At 39.4% G+C, this 25,069-nt stretch overlaps 2 protein-coding genes across 2 annotated transcripts in view; both read left to right on the forward strand.

The window, feature by feature from the left end:
* nae1 (nedd8 activating enzyme E1 subunit 1) overlaps positions 1-25,069 on the forward strand; it is a 230,906-nt gene that overhangs the window by 124,570 nt on the left and 81,267 nt on the right. The gene's annotated exons all lie outside the window — the stretch shown is intronic.
* cdh16 (cadherin 16, KSP-cadherin) overlaps positions 1-25,069 on the forward strand; it is a 55,621-nt gene that overhangs the window by 9,825 nt on the left and 20,727 nt on the right. Inside the window, exons 6-13 of the mRNA XM_067437932.1 lie at positions 752-948; positions 8,229-8,354; positions 10,050-10,200; positions 10,296-10,508; positions 10,946-11,022; positions 18,022-18,213; positions 23,697-23,938; positions 24,737-24,867. Coding sequence (XP_067294033.1) covers positions 752-948; positions 8,229-8,354; positions 10,050-10,200; positions 10,296-10,508; positions 10,946-11,022; positions 18,022-18,213; positions 23,697-23,938; positions 24,737-24,867 — 1,329 coding nt within the window. The remainder of the gene's footprint in view (positions 1-751; positions 949-8,228; positions 8,355-10,049; positions 10,201-10,295; positions 10,509-10,945; positions 11,023-18,021; positions 18,214-23,696; positions 23,939-24,736; positions 24,868-25,069) is intronic.

Genomic DNA, 25,069 nt, shown 5'->3' on the forward strand with positions numbered 1-25,069 from the left:
GAGTACCAAATCAGCATATTATAATGATTTCTGAAGAATCATGTGACACTGAAGACTGACGTAATGGCTGCTGACAACTCAGCTTTGCCATCACAGCGATAAATTACATAATAGAAAACATTCATGTTCATCTGTAATAATATTTCTTAATATTACTGTTTTTACTCTAATTTTGCCTTGGTGAGCATGAGAGACTTCTTTCTTGAACATTTAAAAATCTTTGAACTTTAGAATGGGAGTGTAAATTAAATCAATTTTAACATGACAACTCTCTGAAGAGTTTGGCATGGCATGAATATGACAATGTGAATGTGTTTGTTCTTGGCAGAATATATCTGCTACGCTGCTGCTGCTACTGCCACTGCCAATACATACAGACACGCTGCAGTTAGCATACATGCTACTGCCAAAATAGCATATATAAAATTACCTGTAGCAGTCCAATACAGGTGGAGTTTGGGAATGTGGATGGTTTCAGAGGAACTCAAAAAAGCTAACTGCTACAGAAAACACTAACCAACTATTTAGAACTATTGCAGATTCAGTGCCATGAAGTTAAGTCTGTAATTGTCCGCAAGTCGCAAGGACCCATTAGCCTGCGGCATCTAGAGTAACATGACATAACTTTGTGTTTAATTGAGATGTTACATATAAGATACTTTCACAAAATGGTTTCACTTTTTAGCTGTTGTTGGTGTGATATTTTTATCTCAGCCTTTTGTTTTTTGTTTTCTTAAATGTGTCTGTCCAGGTGCCTCAACACTTGATCCAGAGATGTGTGGCCGCTACAAGCTCTCTGTGATGGTGCAGGACATGGCTGGCAAGGCCAATGCTTTCTTCTCGACTGGAACGGTGTTGGTGGAGGTGACTGGGAATGCGTGGGCCTCACCTGATCCTGTGAGATTGCAGGAGAATCTGCCTGGACCATATCCCATCCCAATTTCACAGGTAAGATGAAAGCTAAATGGCTCGAGCTGCACTGGCAGGATGAAATATATGTGTATGCGTGTGTTGTGTATATATTATCATAGGTGAGTATTTTATATTGCCTCCATCCTCTTCAAAGGGAAGTGTGGCAGCATCCCACAATTGCACATGCCTTTCATCATGACCTTTTGCTTCAGACTTTATGATATTAATGATGACTCACTGCCATCTTAACATTCAGTATATGTTTCTGAAACACCTGATATCGTGATAGTTGATATGCAGCATGTGCTTTCGACCTCTTAGCATTTATCTTTAGTTTATTTTACATTTAACTCCACAGGAAAGTTGGAATCTAGCTAGACAATGAACATGTCACATCAGAAAATACTTGAACACAGCCAGCAATGTCAGAGAACAATTGTGCTATGTGTAGTGGAAAGTATGTAGGGTGTGTGTGCAGAATAATATTTATTACCATCACAAGTTGTTTGTGGGTTTGTGGCAAAAGATCCTCCTCTCACTCCTTCATAGATACCTCCTACACACATCAGCACATTTCCACCCACTTCAATTCCTGGATCACAAAAATGATTTTCTTTCACAACCAGGGCTACCCCAGGGGTACTAAAGTAGTGTGGAATGATTTTGATGTTTCTTTTAGCCCTGACATTTTTAATATACGTATTATGTTTTATGTTATATGTTATTATCAATTGATTACAAGAAATGTATCAGATTTATTTTTTAGATATGTTAAAGGTGGGGTAAGTGCTATCTGGTAACCGTTGTTGGTATTTCAAATCACCAAAACAAACACGCCCCTACCCCCAAAAGGGTCTCGCCCCTATTTTTTATAGCGCCGCCCCACACATACGTAAACCCAGAGGCATCAACGGCTATGGCAGAATCTCTGTGTATCTAATCCAGGTCGAATATTCAATGAAAAAGTCATCCCTTCTATCACAAAAACACAAACCGTCCTTGTGAACAACTCGATAGTACACGAGCAAGACAGTCCAACTAACGACATATTACAATTATGACAAGATTAGTGTTACAGCAATCACAAAACGGACACAAACCGTTCTCATGAACAACTCGATAGTACACAAGCACACAGTCCAGCTAATGACATATTACGTTTATGACAAGATTAGAGTCATAGTGATTACAAAATTACAAACTGTTCTCATGAACAACTCTATAGCACGAGCCGACAGTCCAACTAACGACATATTACAATTATGACCAGATTAGAGATTCTTTTTTCTTAAAATGGTTTTGAAATAAGACTTGCCCTACCTTTAAGGGAAAAGCAACATATTAAATTGCATGTTTGTGTGAGCGATATTGTTGCAGAATTTATATTCTTTTTAGGGTTTTTTTTTTTCATTTATTTCAAGAAAATACTATTTCAGTCTTTCTATTTTGTAATTTCGTATTTAATTTAATAAACTTGGTATTTTTTGTAATTTTTTGTGAAACAAAAAAAGTTAGAAGGTACAAAAGACAGAAATGGTTGAGACACTGTTCTACAGTATATTATAGTATTGGTTTTGATATATGCAAGAGAATTTAAATAAATAACTTACATTAAATAGCTCATATTTCATATTAATACAATAATATGCTAAAATATAGCATTTCATCAATATTGCATTGACATATTATATTTAAAAAAAATGTACATCAAAGCAAAGGACTCTTGATGTAAGGGAGTCAGATAAGAAACAATAAGACATGTGCTGGGTCTGTCTGGATTTTTTTTTTTTATGGGAAAAGCCTTTTCCCACCCACTCTTGTGTGCTGTGATGGGCATGTGGGTGGCTGGAGTTACACTGGTTATGAAACAGATTAATGGTCATGAAGGACTCAGAGTCTGTGTGTCGTGCGTTTATCTCGGTCTCTCATAGCAACACTGCAGTACAGTACTCCTCATCCTTTCATCCTTCTCAATTGTTCTATTTTTAAAATGGTATAGATTTAAACCTAAAAATGTATCTCAATCCTCTTAACTCCATGTGTTCCTACAAAACACTTTTGGTATTTCAGATAAAGAGCTTTATTTGATCATAATGCTTAGTGGATGACTTGAGATTAAGATGTCAGCTTTGTTTGTTTGCTCTCTCTCAAATCCCTCAAGTACAGGGGTGCTACAAATCAGAAGAGCAGCTAAATTCGGCAGCTGTCCATTCTTCATCCCCATTTCATCCACATTTAGCTGATGCCACAATAGTGCAATCAGATTTGTCTCGACTTATTTATTTTTTTCATTTTTTTTTCAAATTGACCCTAGATGACACATTACAGCGAGTCACAATTTACTGCTTGTGAATAAGTGTATAAGACGCAGCATTTTAAATAAAGTTCAGTTGTATAAAACATCTGTGATGCTAACATACAACATACATTTCTAAGGAATGAAGCCTTGGCCTGAAAGAGAGATCGTCAGGTGGTCCCCAACTTCACTGGGTGTTTTGACCATTAACCACAACACCCCCTAGTTGGCGGGTCAGCCGTGCCTGGTCAGATCACTGCCCCTCTCCTCCAGGCTTTTAGCTTGTGTCCTCTCTCTTGTGCCAGAGCCAACAAGAGGCTCTCTCTGACGCTTCTCCCAGCCTACAAATGGCTGCTTTCCTTACGTGGCCTTCCAGTCCAACCTTTGTCAATAGATTACACACAGATTGAGCTGGAAATCCTCAACATCCGACTTCCACCGTCATCATCTATGTTGTCCACCTCTTTTCCTGGCAGTCTTGGACAAGTTGCTGGTATTTGGCTCTTTTTCTCTCAGCAGCTTCTTCACAGCCCTCCTCCCACGGCACTGTCAACTCCACCAGGATAGTCTTCTTTCCTTCCTTCTGGAGACCACATGATGATATCGTTACCGATCCCATCCCTGGGCTTAATGCAGTAGATTCTGCCTGGCTTGGTAGACGACAGGTCTTTGGCCCTCTTTCACAAAGGCAATAGTAATCAGCAGTGGTCTTACTTTGACTGGTTGTTTCTTCCTTCTTTCTCTTTCCAGGATGTCTGCGAGCACTGTCTACACCTTGTCATGGCGCCACCTGTATCTTCCCTGTGTCAATACGATCTTACACCCTGACAGAATATGCGCCATTGTTCCTTTCCCGCTATACAACCTGCACAGTGGGTCCTCCCTCCTCCCCCACCTGTGTAAATTTACTGGACTTGGTAAGGTGTCATACACTGCTTGTAGTAGAAAGGATATACGGAAGAGATCCAGCCGCCACAGTTCACTCCAGGTGATTGTTCTCTTGGGGAGGTTCCACCTCGTCCAGGCAGCATGAGTTGCGAGCACGGATTTGCTATTCTCCCAGTGTCGGACTTTATCCTGGCTCATGATTCTCTTCTCCCTAGGGGTGGAATTCAACCACTGCTGGACATGTGCTGTTCCTAGACCCTGTCTTCTAGTCCAAGGGTTTCCGATGATATCTTTTGTCCTAAGAGAACATTCTGTCTGGTTAATTGCCATGATGGTGGCCCACATTTGGCCAGATCTTGTTCAAACTCCTACTCACCTTGTGAGTTGGTCTTGAGAGTCCCTATATGTCAGGGACAGTCTGCATTTGGCAACTTTAAACTCCACCACAGATGACAGGGTAAGCTGGAGCTGGCCCGGCCATATATAGAGCCCCAAGGATGTAAAGCTTGTGGGTATTCCCACATCTTCTAAGGTACTTGTTAAACTTACAGTGAGAAGCTACATGAGTATTGGTAGAAGGCCATATTAGTAGATCCAGCACTTGTATTTCCCAGGCAGGCCAGACTTGTCAATCTTCTTCAGCCATTCTTCAACTTGTTTTCCGGTGCTGGAGATGCTTTTCTTATCTGACAAGGAATCATCATACCACTTTCCAAGTCATCTAATTGGGTTTCCCTAGATGGTTGGGATCACTTCCCCTTGAACATGTAGCTTGAACCTTCCAGTTGTTTTGCCCTTTTGACAAGCTCCTTGATATATTGGGCTCAAAGACCATCTTTGCACAAGTGGCCATGCAATCAAGTTCTGCCAGGACCCATCTTGCCTGCACAAGAATCATGCCCTGATTGCTGGCTGTTGACATCCAGCTGCGGTCTTCGTCCCTCTTGACTTTGTATTCGCCACAGAGATGATCAGGTTAATTCCCATGACGATCAACATAACCATAAGTTCAAGAGAAGCCTGATCTTTATGGCCTGTCAATCTTCACACAAGCGTCTGTGAGGAACCACCTACTCATCTCAAGTTTAGGGGGTTTAATGCAAAGTTCAAACTCTTTCCAATTTAATTTATTAATATTTTGTTGTGAAATTGCTTTTCTAGCTTTGTGAGCTAGACAGACATTTTAAAATGCTTAATCTCTTTATTGTTGGGCGGATACTAATTGACTGTCAATATTTTTGTGATTAGCTCTGGAAAAAAAAAAAAGTTGTTCCGAAAGTGATTGCAACATTATTGTTCTGCTGTGTCGTTGTTATAGTTCTGAACCGCCGTGTTCTTTTAGAATTAGAATGATTATTAAAACTTTATTTTTTATACAGTAGTTATCTGTATCTGGCGGGTCCCAGTATCTGCAATCATCCTTAGTTTTTATGCTTCTTTTTCGCTCAAAGTAAAATGTAGCTTTTTTTCTTCATTTTATAAACATATTAAATGTAAAAGGGTGCATCATGAGCAAATTATCGTTTTACTTTGATCTGAGATTCACTCATGAGTGATGGAGCATTTCCAAATCAGTATACTTAAAGAAGAAGAGGAGGCTACAACTTAATCTTATTAGTTACACAATTGTGTGTGTGTGGGGGGGGGGTCTCTCTTTTGATAACAAGAAAACAAATCACTTTATTTATTTCACTAATTACAATTAATTTATTTCACTAATTCCATTCAAAAAGTGAAACTTGTATAATATATTAATTCATTACACACAATAATAATAAACTGAACGAAAATAATAATGGCCTCTCCCATATTAACCTGCATCGCCTCAGTAAAACTTGAGCATGGATGGACCGCTAAATCAACATTCTCTTTATCACAAGAATACATTTTCAGCATCAAACTGTTAACACTCTCTCTTGTCAATCTACAATTCTAAGCATCAAAGGCATGAACAGACTCGTCCTAAGAGGATTCTATCACTTCTATCAAAAACAGGCCATGGAAACTAAATAGATGACATCACCTCAGTTGGTGCTCACCATTTTTAGAACAGCAGGACGACACTAATCTCTTCAAAGCTCTGCTCCCTTGACAGTTCATAACAGTGTGGGCAGGTCATCTTTAGAGAGGCCCGTTGATGTATACAAAGTGCTTGAGTTTGGAGAGCCATCTCCATAACAAACGGCTGGAGGGTGAGGTATTGAGGAGATACACATGTCCCCCTCGCTCTCCCCTCTACAGGGTCCTCTCCTTCTTCGGTGCGTTTCCACACCCTTTCCAGGACCATTTGCATCATTTGTGGCAGCGCAGTGGAAAATCCCTCAATCGCAAGGGCAGCTGGTTTGTTTTGGCAGGTGCCGGCCTCACCGCACTTATCAGCTAACTCTCAGTGGTGCCTAAACATGCAGGGTTCTCCTCAAACACTGTATCTCATCGTTGTTTAAATCTGATGTACAAGCTATTTGGATGGTGCCCTCACAGGTGCCTTCTGAACACTGTATAATAAAGCAGTCTTGATTTTAAGATTAGCCTTTGGGTATACAGGTGCTGGCCATATAATTAGAATATCATCAAAAAGTTTTGTAAGTTTTAAAACTTGTATAGTATTTTAATTCATTACACACACACAGAGATATATTCCAAATGTTTTTTTTTTTTTTTTTTAAACTGACAACTACGGAAAATCCCAAATTGAGTATCTCAGAAATTTTAAATATTGTGAAAAGGTTCAATTTTGAAAACACCTGGCGCCACACTCTAATCAGCTAATTAACTCAGAACACCTGCAAAGGTCTTTAAATGGTCTCTCAGTCTAGTTCTGTAGGCTACACAATCATTGGGAAGACGACCATTGACACCTTGCACAAGGAGGGCAAGACACAAAAGGTCATTGCAAAAGAGGCTGGCTGAGAGAGAGGTAAAGGGAAGGAAAAGATGTGGTAGAAAAAAGTGTACAAGCAATAGGGATAACTGCACCCTGGAGAGGATTGTGAAACAAAACCCATTAAAAAATGTGGGGGATATTCAAAAAGAGTGGACTGCAGCTGGAGTCAATGCTTCAAGAACCACTACGCACAGACGTATGCAAGACATGGGTTTCAGGGTCGTATTCCTTGTGTCAAGCCACTCTTGAACAACAGACAGCATCAGAAGCATGTCATCTGGGCTAAAGACAAAAAGGACTGCTGGGTGGTCCAAAGTTATGTTCTCTGATGAAAGTTTCCTTTGGAAATCAGGGCCCAAGTGTCTGGAGGAAGAGAGGGGAGGCACACAATCCAATGCTGCTTGAGGTTCAGTGTAAAGTTTCCACAGTCAGTGATGGTTTGGGGTGCCATTTCATCTGCTGGTGTAGGTCCACTGGGTTTTCTGAGTTCCAAGGTCAATGCAGTCGTATACCAGGAAGTTTTAGAGCGCTTCATGCTTCCTGCTGCTGACAAACTTGATGGAGATGCAGATTTCATTTTACAACAGGACTTGGCACCTGCACACAGTGCCAAAGCAAACAGTACCTGGTTTAAGGACCATGGTATTCCTGTTCTTAATTGGTCAGCAAACTCACCTGACCTTAACCCCTTAGAAAATCTATGGGTATTGTGAAGAGGAAGATGTGATATGCCAGACCCAACAATGCAGAAGAGCTGAAGGCCACTATCAGAACAATCTGGACTCTCATAACACCTGAGCAGTGCCACAGACTGATCGACTCCATGCCATGCCGCATTGCTGCAGTTATTCAAGCGAAATGAGCCCCAACTAATTCAGTGCTGTTAATTTTCATATTTTTCATGTTCATACTTTTCAGTTGGCCAAGATTTCTAAAAATCCTTTATTTGTATTGGTCTTAAGTAATATTCTAATTTTCTGAGATACTGAATTTGGGATTTTCCTCAGTTGTCAGTTATAATAATCAAAATTAAAAGAAATAAACATTTGAAATATATCAGTCTGTGTGTAATGATTTAATATAATACACAAGTTTCACTTTTTGAATTGAATTAGTGAAATAAATCAACTTTTTGATGATATTCTAATTATATGACCAGCACCTGTATACTTTCACTCATGTTAACTACTGTTGATGTTGGCAATATTATTAACTGGTTATGTTGTGTATTTTGTGTGTGTTTTGCAGGTGAAGTGGAGTGGCAGTCCAGTTGAATATAGTCTTGAGGGAGAGTTTCCAGAAATGTTGTTCACTATCAATAGGGAAGGAATTATTTACCTGAATGCACCTCTGGACAGAGAAACACAGGACCAGGTAAAAGACAAACTATTCAGTCATACTTTTATAGATTTACATCAGTGTTAAATGTGGTAAAACCAGTTTGAATTTCATTAGAACATAATGAACAGTTTTGCTGTTGAATATTTAGAACAAGAGCGAGAACAGTAAAAACGCACTCTGGTGTTCCTCCAACTCCATTTTTAACCCCAATAATATTTACTGCTGATATTTTTATTTCCATTCATGTTACTTTCTTTAAATAAGTAGTCCAGCAGGGATCAAGCATGAGCAAAGTTTTGCACTCAAGTCTCACGTCACTCAAGTCATTTTTTTAACAAGCTCCAAATCAGTCTCATGCTTGAGGATTATGTTAACTAGTGAATTAATACATTAAAAATATTAGGATTTTTAAGATTTTTTTTTTTTTTTTTAAGAGAGAGAGAGAGAGAAGTTTCTTATGCTCACCAGGGCTGCATTTATTTGATCAAAAATACAGTAATTATTGTTAAACATTATTATAATTTATTCTTGTGATGGAAAAAGCTGAATTTTCAATAGGTGTAAAGTTCTATATACATACATCTCTAACTAGCCAAGTTGACAGAACAACTCTACATTTTTAACTTTATACTCTAACTAAGTTCAGTTGCCTGTGAATTTTAGCCAACACTGTCATAGCAGATACACTCCTGAACAAAATCTTAAAACCAGGGGATTAATTGCAAGTTTTACACATTTCGCACTTGTGGATCATAACCGGGTTGCAAGTGCTGATTCAAAATGCCAAAAGAAGAAACAGGAGCAAGAGACAAAAAATAGAGAGTAGGCAATTTATTGAAAACTGCATTTAAACTCAAACAGGCCGTTCAACAGCTGATGAAAAGTTTAAGACCATAGCCATAAAAAGGTCAAATCTGCGCAAAAATATGGCTTTCATGTCATTATCCTTCAAGCAGTCATACTGTCAAGATCTCCTGATGGCAAAGGCAAAAAGGCTTTCTCTCTTTGAACGTGGTAGGAATGTTGAGCTGCACAAGCAAGGCCTTTCGCAACGCGCCATCACTGCTGAGGTTGGACGCAGTAAGAGAGTCATTTTACATTTCTTAAAAAAATGCTGAGTGTTATGGGACAAAAAAGTAAAGTGGTAGACCCAAAAGATTTCACCTGCACTGAGCCGCAGGATCCGACGGGTTGTCTGTGAAGACACAGGTCGGTCCTCAACCCAAATTAAGGCCCTTAGTGATGCTGACTGCAGCCCAATAACCATAAGACGTCATCTGCTAGAGAAGGGCTTCAAGAACAAAAAACGTCTTCAAAGGCCACGTCTCCTCCCACGACACAAACTTGCCCATTTAGAAGGGAGCACCAAACATGGGACATTGAAAAGTGGAAGAAAGTTTTGTTCTCTGATGAGAATTTTTTTACCTGGACGGTCCTGATGGCTTCCAATGTTACTGGCATGACAAGGAGATCCCACCTGAGATGTTTTCTACACGGCACAGTGGAGGAGGCTCCATCATGATCTGGGGTGCTTTTTCCTTCAATGGGAAAATGGAGCTTCAGGTTGTGCAGGGGCGTCAAACGGCGACTGGCTATGTGGATCTGTTGCAGCGGGCATCCCTCTTGACTGAGGGCCCTCGTCTGTGCGGTAATAAATGGGTCTTTCAACAGGACAACGTTGCAATTCACGTTTCACATTTCAATTCACGCAATTTTTTCCCCTTCTAGTTTCATATTGATATAGTGGTGGAGAGGCCAGATGGCAGAGAGATTGCTAAGCCCGTGGAGTTGAGAGTGATGGTAGGGGACGCCAATGACAATAGGCCTACATTTCCACAGATGCAGTACCACACTGTGGTCAAGGAGCTTGCAACTAAAGGTTACACATGCATACATGCACAATATAAACGATAAATCCTATGTGAATACTAAAACAAAGCAAATTTACTGAGTGGTATGATCTTCTGCTCACAGGTACAGAGATTCTCACAGTCCAAGCAGCAGATAATGATGATCCGAAAACCGACAACGTACGGATTTTTTATCGGCTAGTGGGCCAGATGCCCGAGACTCCTCGAAATTTGTTCCGTGTGGACCGGGACTCGGGAGTGATCACAGTGCAGGCGGACAGCATGGAGGGCACCGCTCCACAGTACACACTCACCATCACAGCAGAGGATGCAAAAGGTCGACAGATTCCCAACACTGATCAATGCAAAACTAGTCTAGTTAGAATTGCACCGCATAATTAAACAAGTGTCATTTTGTGCAATTTTCCCTGATTGGTTTGTGTGATTAGAGACAGCTTTTTTTTCAAATTTTATGCTGTGATGCTCAATCATAATTTTTAATATCACCTGAGGTAGTTAGTGTAGTTATGCAGCGTAATCTTATAAACTTTATGAACCTGACTGATGGCTCTCAAAATGTCACTTCTCTCCACATACATAGTATGACTAGTCAGTCAGCTAGCATAAATAATATGCCATGTAGAATCTGATATGCTGTCAGACAGCAACATGAGATCTTGCAAGACTTTTTATGACCCTTGATATTAATGGCAGTCACCAATGCTGTGAAATTGTTATAGATAGATAATTAATGTTTTCTGACTTGTTCCTCAGGGCTGAACAGCTCATGCACTGTCATAGTCAAAGTTCTCGATGAAAATAACAATCCACCTATCTTCTCCCATCATGAGGTAAGGGCTGTGAGGGTACTATCGGGTACTACTATGTCTATGTCATATTATTTTCAGTTTTGTGAATGACATACATTCTCTTTTGGACACTTGATGCTAGCCTCTCTCTCTCTCTCTCTCTCTCTCTCTCTCTCTCTCTCTCTCTCTCTCTCTCTCTCTCTCTCTCTCTCACTCACTCTCAGTCTCTCTCACTTGCTTTTTCTCTTTGTGTGTGCGTGCAAGACCTGTGTTCTAGAAAATGTGATTTACAGAGACAGATGAGATAAAGAGCTTTCAGGGGGAATCCATGCTTTAATCTTGGTCTTATGGACATGTAATAATTTAGCTGTGCGTGTTTCTTTTTTTAGTTTTGAGTGCTGCAAATGGACAATGTTCACAGCTATTTTTGAATGACACAAATTAGGACTGTATATTCACATTTATTCTGCATTTCAAAAGTAATCCAGCGTAGCATTAGTTCTGGCAGGTCACATTAGTCAAGCTACCATCAGCTGGCTATCAGCTGATCTACGTCTACCTATAGGAATACGATGTCTATCACAGCATACATATTAGGGCTGTTTCGAATGCCATTTTTTGAGCTTCGAAGCATAGGTGGCAATCAATATCGAATATTCGAAGCTTCGGTGGGTGGGGCTAAATATATAATAATAGTGTCGGTTTGCATTTGTATCATCTTTCACGACTTCACGTTTCACTCTTCGGCATCGTAAATGTGTTGCGGCAGACCCAGTGGAGCGCAGTGTTACATTTGGTGCAATATGATCAGGTGGCACACATTCTTTAAATATTAATAAACATTTAATAATCTTTTAAATAGAACAGTTTCCGGTACGCATTACACGGGCAGGTTTATGCTCCGAAAACGGACAGTGCACAAGTGATACAAAACACAGTGTAGTGTAGTCTGGCTCCATTATCTTCATTAATTCAACTACATTAACGGGCCTCATATCCATAGCGACAAACTCTACTATGGCATCTGTTATCTCTCTCTTCCTTTTCTCTGTTAACGGTTTTCGGAATTCCAGGATCTGCTGTGAAGGTTTGGCTTTTGTTGAGCATGTTGATGGCTGCGATACCTGTGGATGTACCTATAAACAAATTATTATTAGCCTGTGCTGTTGTATATTTTTAAATAGTGTCGTATTTGCAATTAGCCTATTTATCATAGCAAATTAAGCACATAAAAGCAGTTTTTTTTTGCCGCATGCTACTTACAGAACTCAGGTGATTTTTCAAACTTGTGGTGCTGTTGTGGTAGGCCAGTTTCAAATCGCATATTTGACACACTAACCTTGTCTTGTCATCCTCACTTCATTTAAAGTGCTCCCAAACAGCTGAGGTCTTGGGCATTTTGTACCTATTCAGTACGAGATGAAATAAATCACTACGTTCACCAATGGGTGGTTCAAGCATGAGTGAGAATGAGTCAGCGACGGAAGTTTCTGTTAAAAAAAAAAGAATATTCGAATCTCAAAACTGAAAATCGAATGCCACCTCACCGAACGAATATTCGAATATTCGATTATTCTAGTACAGCCCTAATACATATATAAGCTCCTTCAGTATTATCAGCAGCTATCGTGTTTCTCCAGAGCTCATTTACCCTTCTCCATCCCCAGCTCCTCAACTCATACAGTCAGGAATAGGCATTCTGATTCCCCTTGAATCAGACTAAATTCACAAATTAAATTTAAGGGTTAGTTAACCGATATTAGTTCACCCTAATGTCGTTCCACACCTGTAAGACCTCCGTTCATTTTAGGAACACAGTTTAAGATATTTTATATTTAGTCCGAGAGCTTTTCTGTTCCTTCATGAAAGTGAATGCACACTATACTGTCAATGTCCAGAAAGGTCATAAAAATAATATGAATCAGCGGATTGATTCATGATTCAGATCGGGTGTCAAACTGTCAAACTGCTGAAATCACGAGACATTGGCGATCCGAATCATGAATCAATATGCTGATTCATAACCATTTGAATCTTTATTTGAGGTTTGAAATACAAACGCTGAAAAGTTCATAGTTTTTGTGATTTTTAGACCAAAATGTATTTTCGATGCTTCAAGAGATTCTAATTAACTGATATCACAGATGGACTACATTAATGTTTTTATTACCTTTTGTGGACATGGACAGTATAGTGTGCATTCACTTTCATGATTTCACTTTTCCTTGAGCTTTTGATATATAAAAGGTCATGGTAATGTAAGAATATTTCAGAGCTGAAAACGTCCTTGTTAGTTAAAGAAAAGCTTTTATAGACACCAGGCCCAGAAAACGATCGTGTTCGCATCTTGACGTCATCGACTGATGAAACACAGCCTCTACAGAATAATAAGCATGTGTAGTTCAGTAGCCCCGTTCACCAACTCATAGGATCACGCTAGCCAGCAGCAATACACATGCCGAAGAATAGCAAGATATCGCACTATTCCTGGTTGTGGAAGAACCTACAGTCTATGGGAAGAACACAGTCGCTGCATAAGCTTCCTTCGGATCCTAATATTAGAAATGTGTGGTTGAACTTTATTTTTAATGAAGTTCCAGCTGACGTGGGGAAGAAATAGTGTTCGCTTCATTTCACTGCGGGATCATTTGTAAACAAACAAATGCTATTTCTTCTATATTGGATCCTGAATGGTGCAACAAACTTATGTGAGTAAATGTGTTTTTTATATGTAATAGTATTGCATAGTTATAGATCTTTTTGCTTATGTGAGCGTGTTGTTAAATGTTGTTGCCCAGAAAAACAAATGTATAGAGCTTGAGAAAATGATGCACGTGAGGCGAGAGCTGGCGTATTTTCCCAGAGTTTAATAAAATGACTTATACATCGACACTCGTCCGCATCAAGCGGCAACCTCCCGCGTTCTCTCTTGAAGCCAATACGGAAGTAATGTAAACTGCAATTCCTCGACTGGCCACTAGGGACAGGCTCCAGAAGGGAGCAGAATCTCATTGAGCCCCATGTTAAAATTCCCAGCTCTTCAGCAGAAAAAAACATGTTTACAGCCTGGTACAAATTGTGGTTTTGGCCTATACGGCTAATTTTGACCTTCATGACAACTGTGAGGGGGGTGAATTTTGTATAACTCAATCGTTTACGTTATATAAAGCCTTAAAATTCTGCATAATTAAGGGTGTGGTTACTTTGAGGGACAGGGGGATAGCCATTTATCTGCCGTCTATAGTCATTGCGTCACCTAAGCTCCGCCCACATCCCGCATTTTTGCCCATTTTCTGTTATCCGGGAGTGACACGCGATGACTCGCTCGCAAGATGGCAACGCTCAGCTCACCCCTACTTTAAGCTTCAGAATTGATCGGAATCCTATAGGTGACGTCACGGACACTAAGTCCATAGTTTTTTACAGTCTATGGTCCGCATACATGAGGAGGAGTGAGAGAAAAGGATACAAATAAACATTCAACTTAGGTCACAAATAGAAATGAAAAATAAAAGGGAAAAGAGTACATTGTCGATAGAGCGGTTATCTCCTCTCATCCACTGTTTGGATTCCCTCACAGACCTCACCACATTCTACCTCAAGTTACTGTAAATGCTTCTAAATTACTGTTACCATGTCTAACAGAACATACCTTTAGCACACTGGACACAGACATGCATGGGCCAGGGCTCGCAAAGCCCAAGCAGGCCGATGAATCACATTATATTGTGTCACCTTTCTGTTGTTCATTCTCTCTGGAATTGACATTTGAAGGGCGCGCTTAATCAACCGATCATGCAGGCTATGTAATACAAGAATAATAGTCCAATCAATCGTGGGTGGATGAGAATTAAATCATTTTGTTTGTTTGATAAAGACATACTTGAATCATTCCGGTTGCCGCTTTCAAAACAACCCCTCCCTCATGTGATCTGAACTGACAGGGGCATAGATATGACAGGAGCTGAAGCTCATTAAATATGCAAATCTTATCCAATCCTAGCCGTGGGTGTTTACTTACAAGTCTCCAGTGCGGCACGCCTACCAAAACCCAGCATTTAGGAGAGAGCCTCAAAACTAGTGTAGAAAATAGTCTATTTTCTATTATAATGTCATTAGTTGACCTCAGACAACAGTATAAAAAAAGAAAAAAAGCCAGTTCATGACATCTTTAATATTTACATTAATGATATCTGCAATACATTGTTGGTTCTATTTTGTTAACCCTAAGGGTAACTGCTCTCCCTGCTCTTATCCATGTTAGGCTGCATGGATGCTCAAGGAGTTCTTGCCCAGAACAAAACCATACCGCCAATCCAAACTATATGCTAATAGTCAATCATCTTTGATGATTGTGGTCCTAACAGAAATTATGTTATATGACCACTGACAGGTGAAGTGAATAACACTGGTTATCTCTTCACCACAGCAACTGTTAGTGGGTCGGATATATTAGGTAGCAAGTGAACATTTAGTGCTCAAAATTGATGTGTTACAATCAGGAAAAATAGGCAAGTGTAAGGATTTGGGTGAGTTTGACAAGGGCCAAATTGTGGTGGCTGGACAACTGGGTTAGAACATCTCCAACACTGCAGCTCTTGTAGGGTGTTCCCGGTCTGCAGTGGTCAGTATCTATCAAAAGTAGCCCAAGGAAAGAACAGTGGTGAACCGGTGACAGGGTTGTGGTTAGCTAAGGCTCATTGATGCACGTGGGGAGCAAAGGCTGGTCCGTGTGGTCCGATTAAACAGACGAGCTACTGTAGCTCAAATTGCTCAGGAAGTAAATGCTAGTTCTGATAGAAAGATTTCAGAATACACAGTGCATCTGCGTTTGTTCTGTATGGGGCTGCATAGCCGCACACCAGTCAGGTTGCCCATGCTGACCCCTGTCCTCTGCTGAATCCATCAATACACATGAGCATCAGAACTGGACCACGGAGCAATGGATGAAGGGGGTCTGTTTTTTTTTTTTTTTTTACATCAATGAGGTGTTGACTTGGCTCAACATACCCCAGATCTCAATCCAAGTGGACATCTTTGGGATGTGTGTCTATGAGAGCAAAACAAACAAAAACAAAAAAACATGTTTAGGCAACGTGCACTAAAAACTCTGCTACTCCTGACGACACATTAATTTGTTAAGACACGAACCGATTGGTTTCTGTGAGAAACCGAACAGTATTTTTACCTCATATCCCGACGAGTCTCATCAAGTTTTCCCATTGGCTGTAATTCCGTTTGGTAAGGTCAAATAGCGGCGCGATCATAGACATACATTATGTAGATGCCTCATTTAACCGATTCAAAACTTTAAATGTTAAATTAACCTTTAAATGATCTGCTGCTAACATATTGGTGCCAGATATCACAGCACAACTTAAGGGGTCTAGTGGAGTTCATACTTCGAAGGGTCAAGGCTGTTTTGGCAGCAAAAGGAAGACCAACACAATATAAGGAAGATATACACATCTGCGTAAGTAAGGAATAATTGACAACCGGCCATTTATGCGGTCACGACGCGAAGCAGAGTATCATTATTATACGCGCTGTAGAGGTGTGTTTTGAAGCACAAGACCATTTGCTGAGCCTGGTGTCTATAAAAGCTTTTCTTTGACTAACAAGGAAATTTTCACATCTGTAACTTAGAGGATATTCTTTCAACCTTTAATACATCAAAAGCTCAAGGGAAAGTTGATTTCTCAATTCATCACCCCTTTAAAATATTTATTTTAGATGTATTTTTTATTTTATTTTTTTATTTTTTTTTATTTTTACATAATCATTACTATTTTTCAGTTTCAACAAGAACCATCTGATCTGTAAGGGCCAGGATGTTAATATTAGTGCCTACATAATTACTTTCTGTGAGCAAATGTAGTTTACATTTCTGCTATCTTTATGTAAAGCATTTTTACTGAACATGTCTGATTCTGCTATTTTTGGAAGAATTTCTTATCCTGAGGTTATGTTCTAAATATGACCACTTACTAATTTGTAGTGTTGTCTATTTATGGTACATGAGCGCATTCACTTATGCAGAACAGCCCTGAGCGCTTTTCTTATGTCATCATCTTTGTTCGTTGATGTGGCGGAGTTGAATAATAAACAAAATGACTGGTAGAGATGAGCTAAAGGAGGGATAGAGAGCGGATTCAGAACAGAGCGGATGCGGGATGGAGGCAGGCAGTGGTCCCTGATTTCTGGGAAACACCCTGCGTGTTTACGCCTACGTGTTGTGAATAATACAGGAGATGTACGTGGGTGCAGACAGAGTGCTGGTGTAAAGATGGAGGGCTGCTGCACTGTAGGGGTAAAAAAGAGGTGCTGGCTTGTATTCAAGAGGTATATATAGATCCTCTTTGAAACAAGCTCTGTTCTGCATTCTGGAAACATCCATAAATCTCACCTCACCGGCTGTGTGCCTTTTCAATTTTATTATGTATCCTCCGATTTCGTTGACAATGACACAGCCAAAACCTCTTAGATGGATGATGTTTGAAAAAATTGTGATACTTACATTAATGAACAGGTTTGTTTGGACAACAATATAAATTAATAAAATATTCTCAATTGTAACAATGTAAATGTCTTTACTATCTTACTGATTCTTTATTTCTTTAATTCTCCATTTGATAAAGCTCTCCTCTTAATAGGAGAGCACTCATTTTTGATGCATCCATTTGTTCAATGTGTTTTCTAAACACACACACACCTTCATGGTTTATTCTCAATTGTATCATAATTAAATGCACACTTCAGAAGACTCCAAATTGTGTGTTTTGCCATGAACCCTTAGAAGAACCATCGGGGGGTTCCCAAAAACCTTTCTGTAAGCAGATCTTAAAAGAACTGTTGTTTCTTACTGTGAAGACAATTTCAATGATCTGAAGAACCTTTTAGCCCCTCTAAAGAACTGTTTGTGCAATGGAAAGGTTTCATTGATGGTAAAGGTTCTTCATGGAACCATCAATGCCAGTAAATAACCTTATTTTTTAAGTGTATAGCATCTTAAAAATCTTTCATTTGTTTCTGTCTCTCTAGTATGGACCCTTCCACCTGGCTGAGGACTCCTCAGTGGGCACCACAGTAACTGTAGTGTCTGCATGGGACGCGGATGAGTGGGGTGGAGACAGCTGGCAGGTGGACTACAGACTTGAATCTGGGAACGAGGAGGAGGTTTTTACTCTAGTGACAGACAGACAGACCAACGAAGCTTCCCTCATCCTTGATAAGGTATCACCTCTGCCTGATTATACTATTGCCATTCACAGATGCATTGAGGATGTGCTTTAAAGTATACCTTTCTTTCAGTGTTTAAATTGAGGGTTGAGGGTGAGCTAATCACTTTAAAAAAAAATGAACTTTTGTTGGTCTGTTCTTTTTCACTGAATTAGAAAAAAATGTTGAGCTATCACCCTGACATACTGTGGTTGTTCTTTGTTTATCCAACTTTTAATCTGTGCTCTGAAATTGATGTTCTGTCAGAAAGTTCTAAACACATTCAAGCAAGCCACATGCAGAATGGGACTGACACTGCATATGCTCATTGTCAAAATGTCAAAATGTATGCTTGTTCATACTCTTGAGTTACTATAATTATCTCAGTGTTTACCTTCACTGAACAGTTTCATTTATGCTAAGTGCTATTTTTTATAAGTTAAGTGCATGCATGAGGTTTAAGTGTTAAGTTGTTCGCCACTCAATGCCTAAGAGATCAAATACTTCAAGCAACATATTTCATGAAAATATGTTTTATTTTCTGGTTTTCAAATTGTTATACTTTTCAAATATACTTTTAAATATTTGTTTTTTCTTCTTTTATAAGTGGGGTTTAGGTTTTCAGGTACTTTGATGCCATTGTATAAAAACAAACAGTTAAGTCATTCTTTAGCTGTCCATAGAGCCGGGGCTCAAGGCCTGATCCTCACCGTGACCTACATTCCCTTCAGGTGATGCAGTTGTTCCACAGAAGGGTCACCACAAGCATGTGATTAGCGTCGCTAATTCTCTTGATCTTGACCTCTGTCCACCCTCTCTGTGATATACAACCAGTTTGATCTATTTCTGACATTTTTATTCATGTTCTAATAGCTTTTTATCAGATTAGCAAGCTGGAAGGTTGTGACATTTACATAGATTTTTAAGTCAGTGAGCTAAGCCATTTGTTTTACATTGTGTTTAAGTTTGTTCTCGTTTACTCTGCACAGCTCTCTCAGATGTTGTTCTGTGCCTAATTAAGTAATTGCATTGTATTCTTAGTCAGAGCTAATTACAGCATGCCATGTTTGCAGCATGGACAGACAACGCAGGAGACCACAAAAGTTTTTTTTTTTCTGTATTTGTTCAATAGCAGGATTGTTTTTAAGTAAACAACTGTAACAAATGTAATTTGCTGTTGCCTTGCAGCATGTTAGAGCAGTTATCTGGTGTTTTTATAGTTGTCAGGAGATATAAACCATGCTCTTGTGTTCGATTTTATGCAGGGATTGGCTGAGGATTTGAGAACAGCTCATTTCTTGTCCATAGAAATGACAGGTGTGGTGAACTCTCTCATCAGTGCAAAAAAGGACAACTCATCATTGCATAGAAAGGGCACAAAGCTTTATGTAACAATTTTTTAAGAAATTCATCATTGTAAATAGAGTTTCTCAAACTGCATAAGAAAAAAAGTATTATGACATTTCGTCGTTTAGCAGACATTTTTATCCAAAGTGACTTGCAGATTAGGAACGTCACAAGCAATGCGTCATATATGCGCCATAACACTCACTTTCAGATTAGATTTAGAAGAATTAGAAATTAGAGGCATAAAAAGAAGCCGACATGGAGAAAAGCTGAGAATAGACAATAAGTGTTTGTTTCCTAAAGACTGATGAGTAGCTTGGGAGTAAGTCGGAAATTCATTCCACCACACAAAAACAGAGAAGCTTGTGGTTTTGTATTTATTTCATAACTCAGTTCATTTTTGTGTTTTGCAAAGACTTCATTCAGACAGGAAGGGTCTGATTTTCCTACAAGACTGTATTTGTCATCAAACACTGCCACCGGATTCTGGCTATCCTGGTTGCATTTGATTTGTAAATCTGGTCAAATGATGGTGGGGGCTGGGATGACAACTGTAATATAGGCAAAGAATGACAGAACATCAGGGTCTGGTCAGAATGATGTCTGCTCTTTAAAATACAAGTGGATAAAGTGACTTAATGAATTAAATTAAGTGCAATTTAGATGTAATATTACTAGTGGGGAAAAATCCAGCAAGGCTGTTCCCATCAGTAGCATTAGTGTTTTTCTCTCGGTCTCTGTTGGCAGTGCCTGTACACAACCATCCTTTAAAGGGGGGGTGAAACACTTGACTTTCAGTCAATCTCATGTCAATCTTGAGTACCTATAGAGTAGTATTGCATCCTTCATATCTCCGAAAAGTCTTTAGTTTTATTATATTTATAAAAGAAATATGGGCTGTACCGAGTCTTTCCGGAAAAAAACGAGCGCCTGGAGGCGTATCGTGTGGGCGGAGCTAAAGAATGACGAGCGCACAAAGCGGTGACGTCCTCAAGCGTGGAGAAACCCATGGCTATCGATTCTCAGCTAATACGTTATAGATATGATCCAGAATCCGATTCGGAGGCTGAAATAAATTTAAATGAAAGAAACAGCAACAGCAGGTAGTCCGTCTCAGTGGTATGTACTGTATTTAGTGGCCTGTAAACTGTCTGTTTACTCGCAGTGTATGAGGACATGATTCGGTTTATGGACTATTGTATGCGACTAAACCTTAGCAGTAGCAAGCAAAACGTTTTTGCACGTCAGACTAGTGTAACGTTATACATAGAACAACAATGGAGTAACCGCGCATTTGAATGACGAAGCACGCGATCGTGTTGTTTACTGATGTTTACTCACGCGATGATAGCCAACAGCATAGACATTTGAAGCAGTTTTACTCACCGGCTGCTTCCAAAGCAGGACCAAACCTTTATCGCTGGGACCGCTCCGTCAAAAACACACTTCTTTGGTATGATTTGGTGAAGTCCTGTGACAGCAGTGACCATGGAAATCCACTTTGCGACGCGACTGAAGCGATGTTGTGAAGCTTCCCGTCATTTCTGCGTTCAAACCGGTTCAAATGCAGCGCTGCCTTCCCGGAATGCTGTGCTGAAGCGTTGAAGTCGCTCGACGTCACCCATAGGAATAAAGTGGAGCGCGACGCGCCACATAAGTGTTCACGGACGACTGGATCTGCACCTGAGAGAGTGTTTATGGGCGTGCATTTCCTCTCTCGCTCTAGTCACGCGTTCGCACCCTACCGGGAGAAGAGCCCGTACGGCCCATACAAGGACCTTCCGCTCTATTAACATCAAGCCGACCCATACTCGAAAAAAACTCTCCGAAACTTGTGAGAAACCGGAATGAGTATTTTTGACACAGAAATACTCCATCAAACGTCCAAAATTAGTTTTTGAAACTTTGTCTATGTTTAGGATGGGAATCCAAGTCTTTAACAGTTTAAAAAGCTCAGTATGCATGAAACAGCATCCCCCCCCCCCCCCTTAATGATAAAAATCCATCAAGTGTTTTTTTTTTTTTTTTAAATCTCCTTATATATTTTCCCCTGTCTCAAATCGAGCCATTCAGCCATGTGACATTACACGGTCAGACGCCACTCCCACGACATGTTGATTGACCCTCCCTTAGCGAGCTCTGTCATCATAGTCCACCATTACAGAGACCTATGGTAGAGATGCTGGAGTAGAATGGCGTCTAAACGATTGTGGTGTTCTGTTCTTGGGTGAAATAATGAACACAGCAGTCCTTCTGATGTTCCTAAATCCTAACCGCTGAAGACGCAGTGGTAGTGTAGCACGATATACCGGTACTAGAAAAGTATTGCGATACCCTGCTATTACAAACGGTACGATATGGACATTATTAGTTACCGGTACTTTAAGGAGGACAGCGCCTATGAGCTGCATTTCTTAATGTTGGTGGATGTGTGACAGCAGGTGTCAGGACGTGTGTGCAGAGCTCTGCTTTAGCCGTTCAATAAACATTAGAAGTAGAAGAGTTAAATATATACACGCAGGTTCCAGGGCTTTTTTGTCCACAGTTTTTTACTGTGGTATCGATTTAGTATCGGTATCGAGGTATTTTAGTCTGGTATCGTATCGAAGTCATAATTTTGGTATCGTGACAACACTACGCAGTGGCTGAGTTTTGTTTTTGTTAATGCTTTTATGTCTGCGCGAACCGCAACGCATTTCTCACCAGACTGCTTTATAACCGAGGGTCAATACAGTATAAAGCAGGTTTTGCTAAGAAGCTGCTTCTGAATACAGATCTGTACCAGCTATTTGTGTTCCTGCTGCCCCTCCAGAAGAAGTGAGTGTGGTTTGAAATGCGTGCACGCTTTACGATGAATGCAGCTAAAGTGTACAGTTTAAGTTAAATTACGGCATGCTTTCTAATTATGACGTTCTCAATATAATTCATAATCCCATGTTTAAAATGAACAACGTGTTATTGTGTTATTACAAACTGTGCACGCTGGTTTTAAAGTTAACGTGGACGTGGTAAAACTAAGCTTAATTATGTAGATGGTTTATAACGGTCTTACTTTTTTTTTAAAACTATTGTTTTGTAACAGTTATTACAATGCATAGATAATGTTACACATCACTGACAAACCAACGTTAACAGAAAAAAAAGTTTGTATTGGCATTAGCTGTAACATTAATCTGTCAATGAACTAACATATACATCAGTAAACACATAGCATTTGTGCTAACGTTACCCTGCCAGGACATAAAGATAGATCAAAGTGACATTACATTAACCAACCATTCAGAAATGTCCTTGTCCCGGGGTCCGACTCCGGTTCAAATTCATACGGTTGCACAGATGTGTCCTCAGAGACTCCCGTCACCATTTTTTCGCCTCTACTGTTGTCAAGGGCAACAGCTCCATGTGCCAGCCCACAGAACAGAGGGACGGGGTCATTTATCATTTAAAGCCATATACACTGTCCAGGTAAAATTAGTGTTTTCTTACAATATTAATGAGAATTTTTAATTAAAGTACGTTACAAAGGTTTCATTTAGACACTAAAGAATCATATTAACTTGTATAAAAATGGCATTATATGACCCCTTTAACAAGCACACATAAAAGTGTTGAGATTTAAGTTAAATGAGAACTGAAAATTCAAAGATCAGAAATACTGGTAGGGATAAAAAAAAAAAGGTGTTTGGATATCAGTAATGACATGTCATTACCACCCACTCCTAAATCGGCATGTATTTGCACTCTGTTACCTTTTGTATTACAGCTATATTTACTGGAAGACAGCGCAGTGTATGACATACAGTCAGAGTGAGATCAGTAGGTTGTACGCATCCAAAGAAATGTCTGACCTTCAGTTTGATGAATGACATCACAGCACACAATGGATCACTCTGAACCTGATTTGAACACATTTTTTCTTCAGAAATGCAGTATGACTGTGACACATTGTGATGACTAGTGAGACACTCTCTGATTTTGACACACTCTCAGTGTGCTGGTTAAGAAAGCTTTTTGTGAAAATCAGAGCACTGCCTTTTTTTTTAAAATAATTACAGAGTTGCATTATTTTCGCTTGAAACATCCTCCAAGCATGGAAAATAAATAAATATGTGATGTACTAACAGTGCTGTTCATTGGTCACTTGCGTGTAGGTACTGGACTTTGAACGGGAGAACGAGTACATACTGGTACTGAGCGCTCAGAACCCAGTTGCTCTGGTGCGTGGCAGATACGGTCCTGCATCCACAGCCACTGTCACCATTTTTATCGATGACATCAACGAAGGCCCGGTTTTGTCTCAAAGCCACTATGAGGTAACTGTCAGAGAAGGGGAGGAGCCAGGACGTGTTATTGCCACAATCAGAGGTTACGACCCGGACTCTCATCCAATCAGGTAAAGTGATATTTCACTAATTTAAATAAGCAGTAAATGTAACCAATATTCACAATGCAAAAGGTATTTATACATTAATGTATGCCCTGAAAAAATTTCCGAATGCTGTAATAATTTGTAAAATAAAGAGAACCTCAGACCACAAAAAAATTCAATGATTAATCTAAAATATTTCCACTTGCTTTTCACCGTTTATTAGGGATAAAGGACAATACAATTCATAAACAGTGTTATAATATTCATACTAAAATTGTGATTGTATTTAGGAATATGCTGGGTTAAATGTCTGGGCATGTCATAGATTTAAATGCACAGGAAATTATAATTTCCAAAATGCTTAGATTAAGCATACCTAGCAAATTGTAATAGAGGGCTGATATTTTTATTTTCAAAATATATTTTATTATTATTTATATATTTCAATTATATTTTCATAATTTACAGCATATTTGTTTGGATACATAGGTTTAACAAAAATGTATGCCGATTTCTAAATTATATAATTATGTACTTAAATCTCAGTTATCATAAATCACATTTTCAAAATCTAAATTTCAGAGAAAAGGGTGTTTTGTTGTTTTTGTTTTTTTTTGTTAAAGTATTTAAAATAAGTAATTTATACTGATCTGCATCCCGTGTAATCACATTGGCTAAATTCATGAAACCCTGCATGTCCCACCGAAGCTATCATTATTTTTTATAATCATTATATTCCATAATGTAATGTTTTATAATCATTATATTCCTAATCATTATATTCGATTAGGAAAGAGAATGAAATGACTGTCCATTCCTCAGATATTCGCTGAGAGGAGACACTAAGAAGTATTTCTCCATTGGGAAGTACTCAGGAGAGCTCAAGACTGTCCAGGCTTTAGACAGAGAGGAGAACAGCACCTACACCATGGAGGTGGTGGCTGAAGATGGACGTAAGAGATATTTTTCTCACTCCTCGTGCTGTGCGTTCACTGTGGAGGGCTGTCAATTCATGTTGTCTGTTTGAATAAACATGTCCATCAAACTGAAGTTATTATACAGAGCAAGTGCAATAAAAAGAGGCTATCAATGCAAGACATCTGGGAAAATCAACATCCCTCGACTTTCTCTTTTTCAAAATCATCAGTGCTGCCA

The sequence above is a fragment of the Pseudorasbora parva genome, chromosome 1 (assembly GCF_024679245.1).
Source record: "Pseudorasbora parva isolate DD20220531a chromosome 1, ASM2467924v1, whole genome shotgun sequence".
NCBI classification, from domain to species: Eukaryota; Metazoa; Chordata; class Actinopteri; order Cypriniformes; family Gobionidae; genus Pseudorasbora; species Pseudorasbora parva.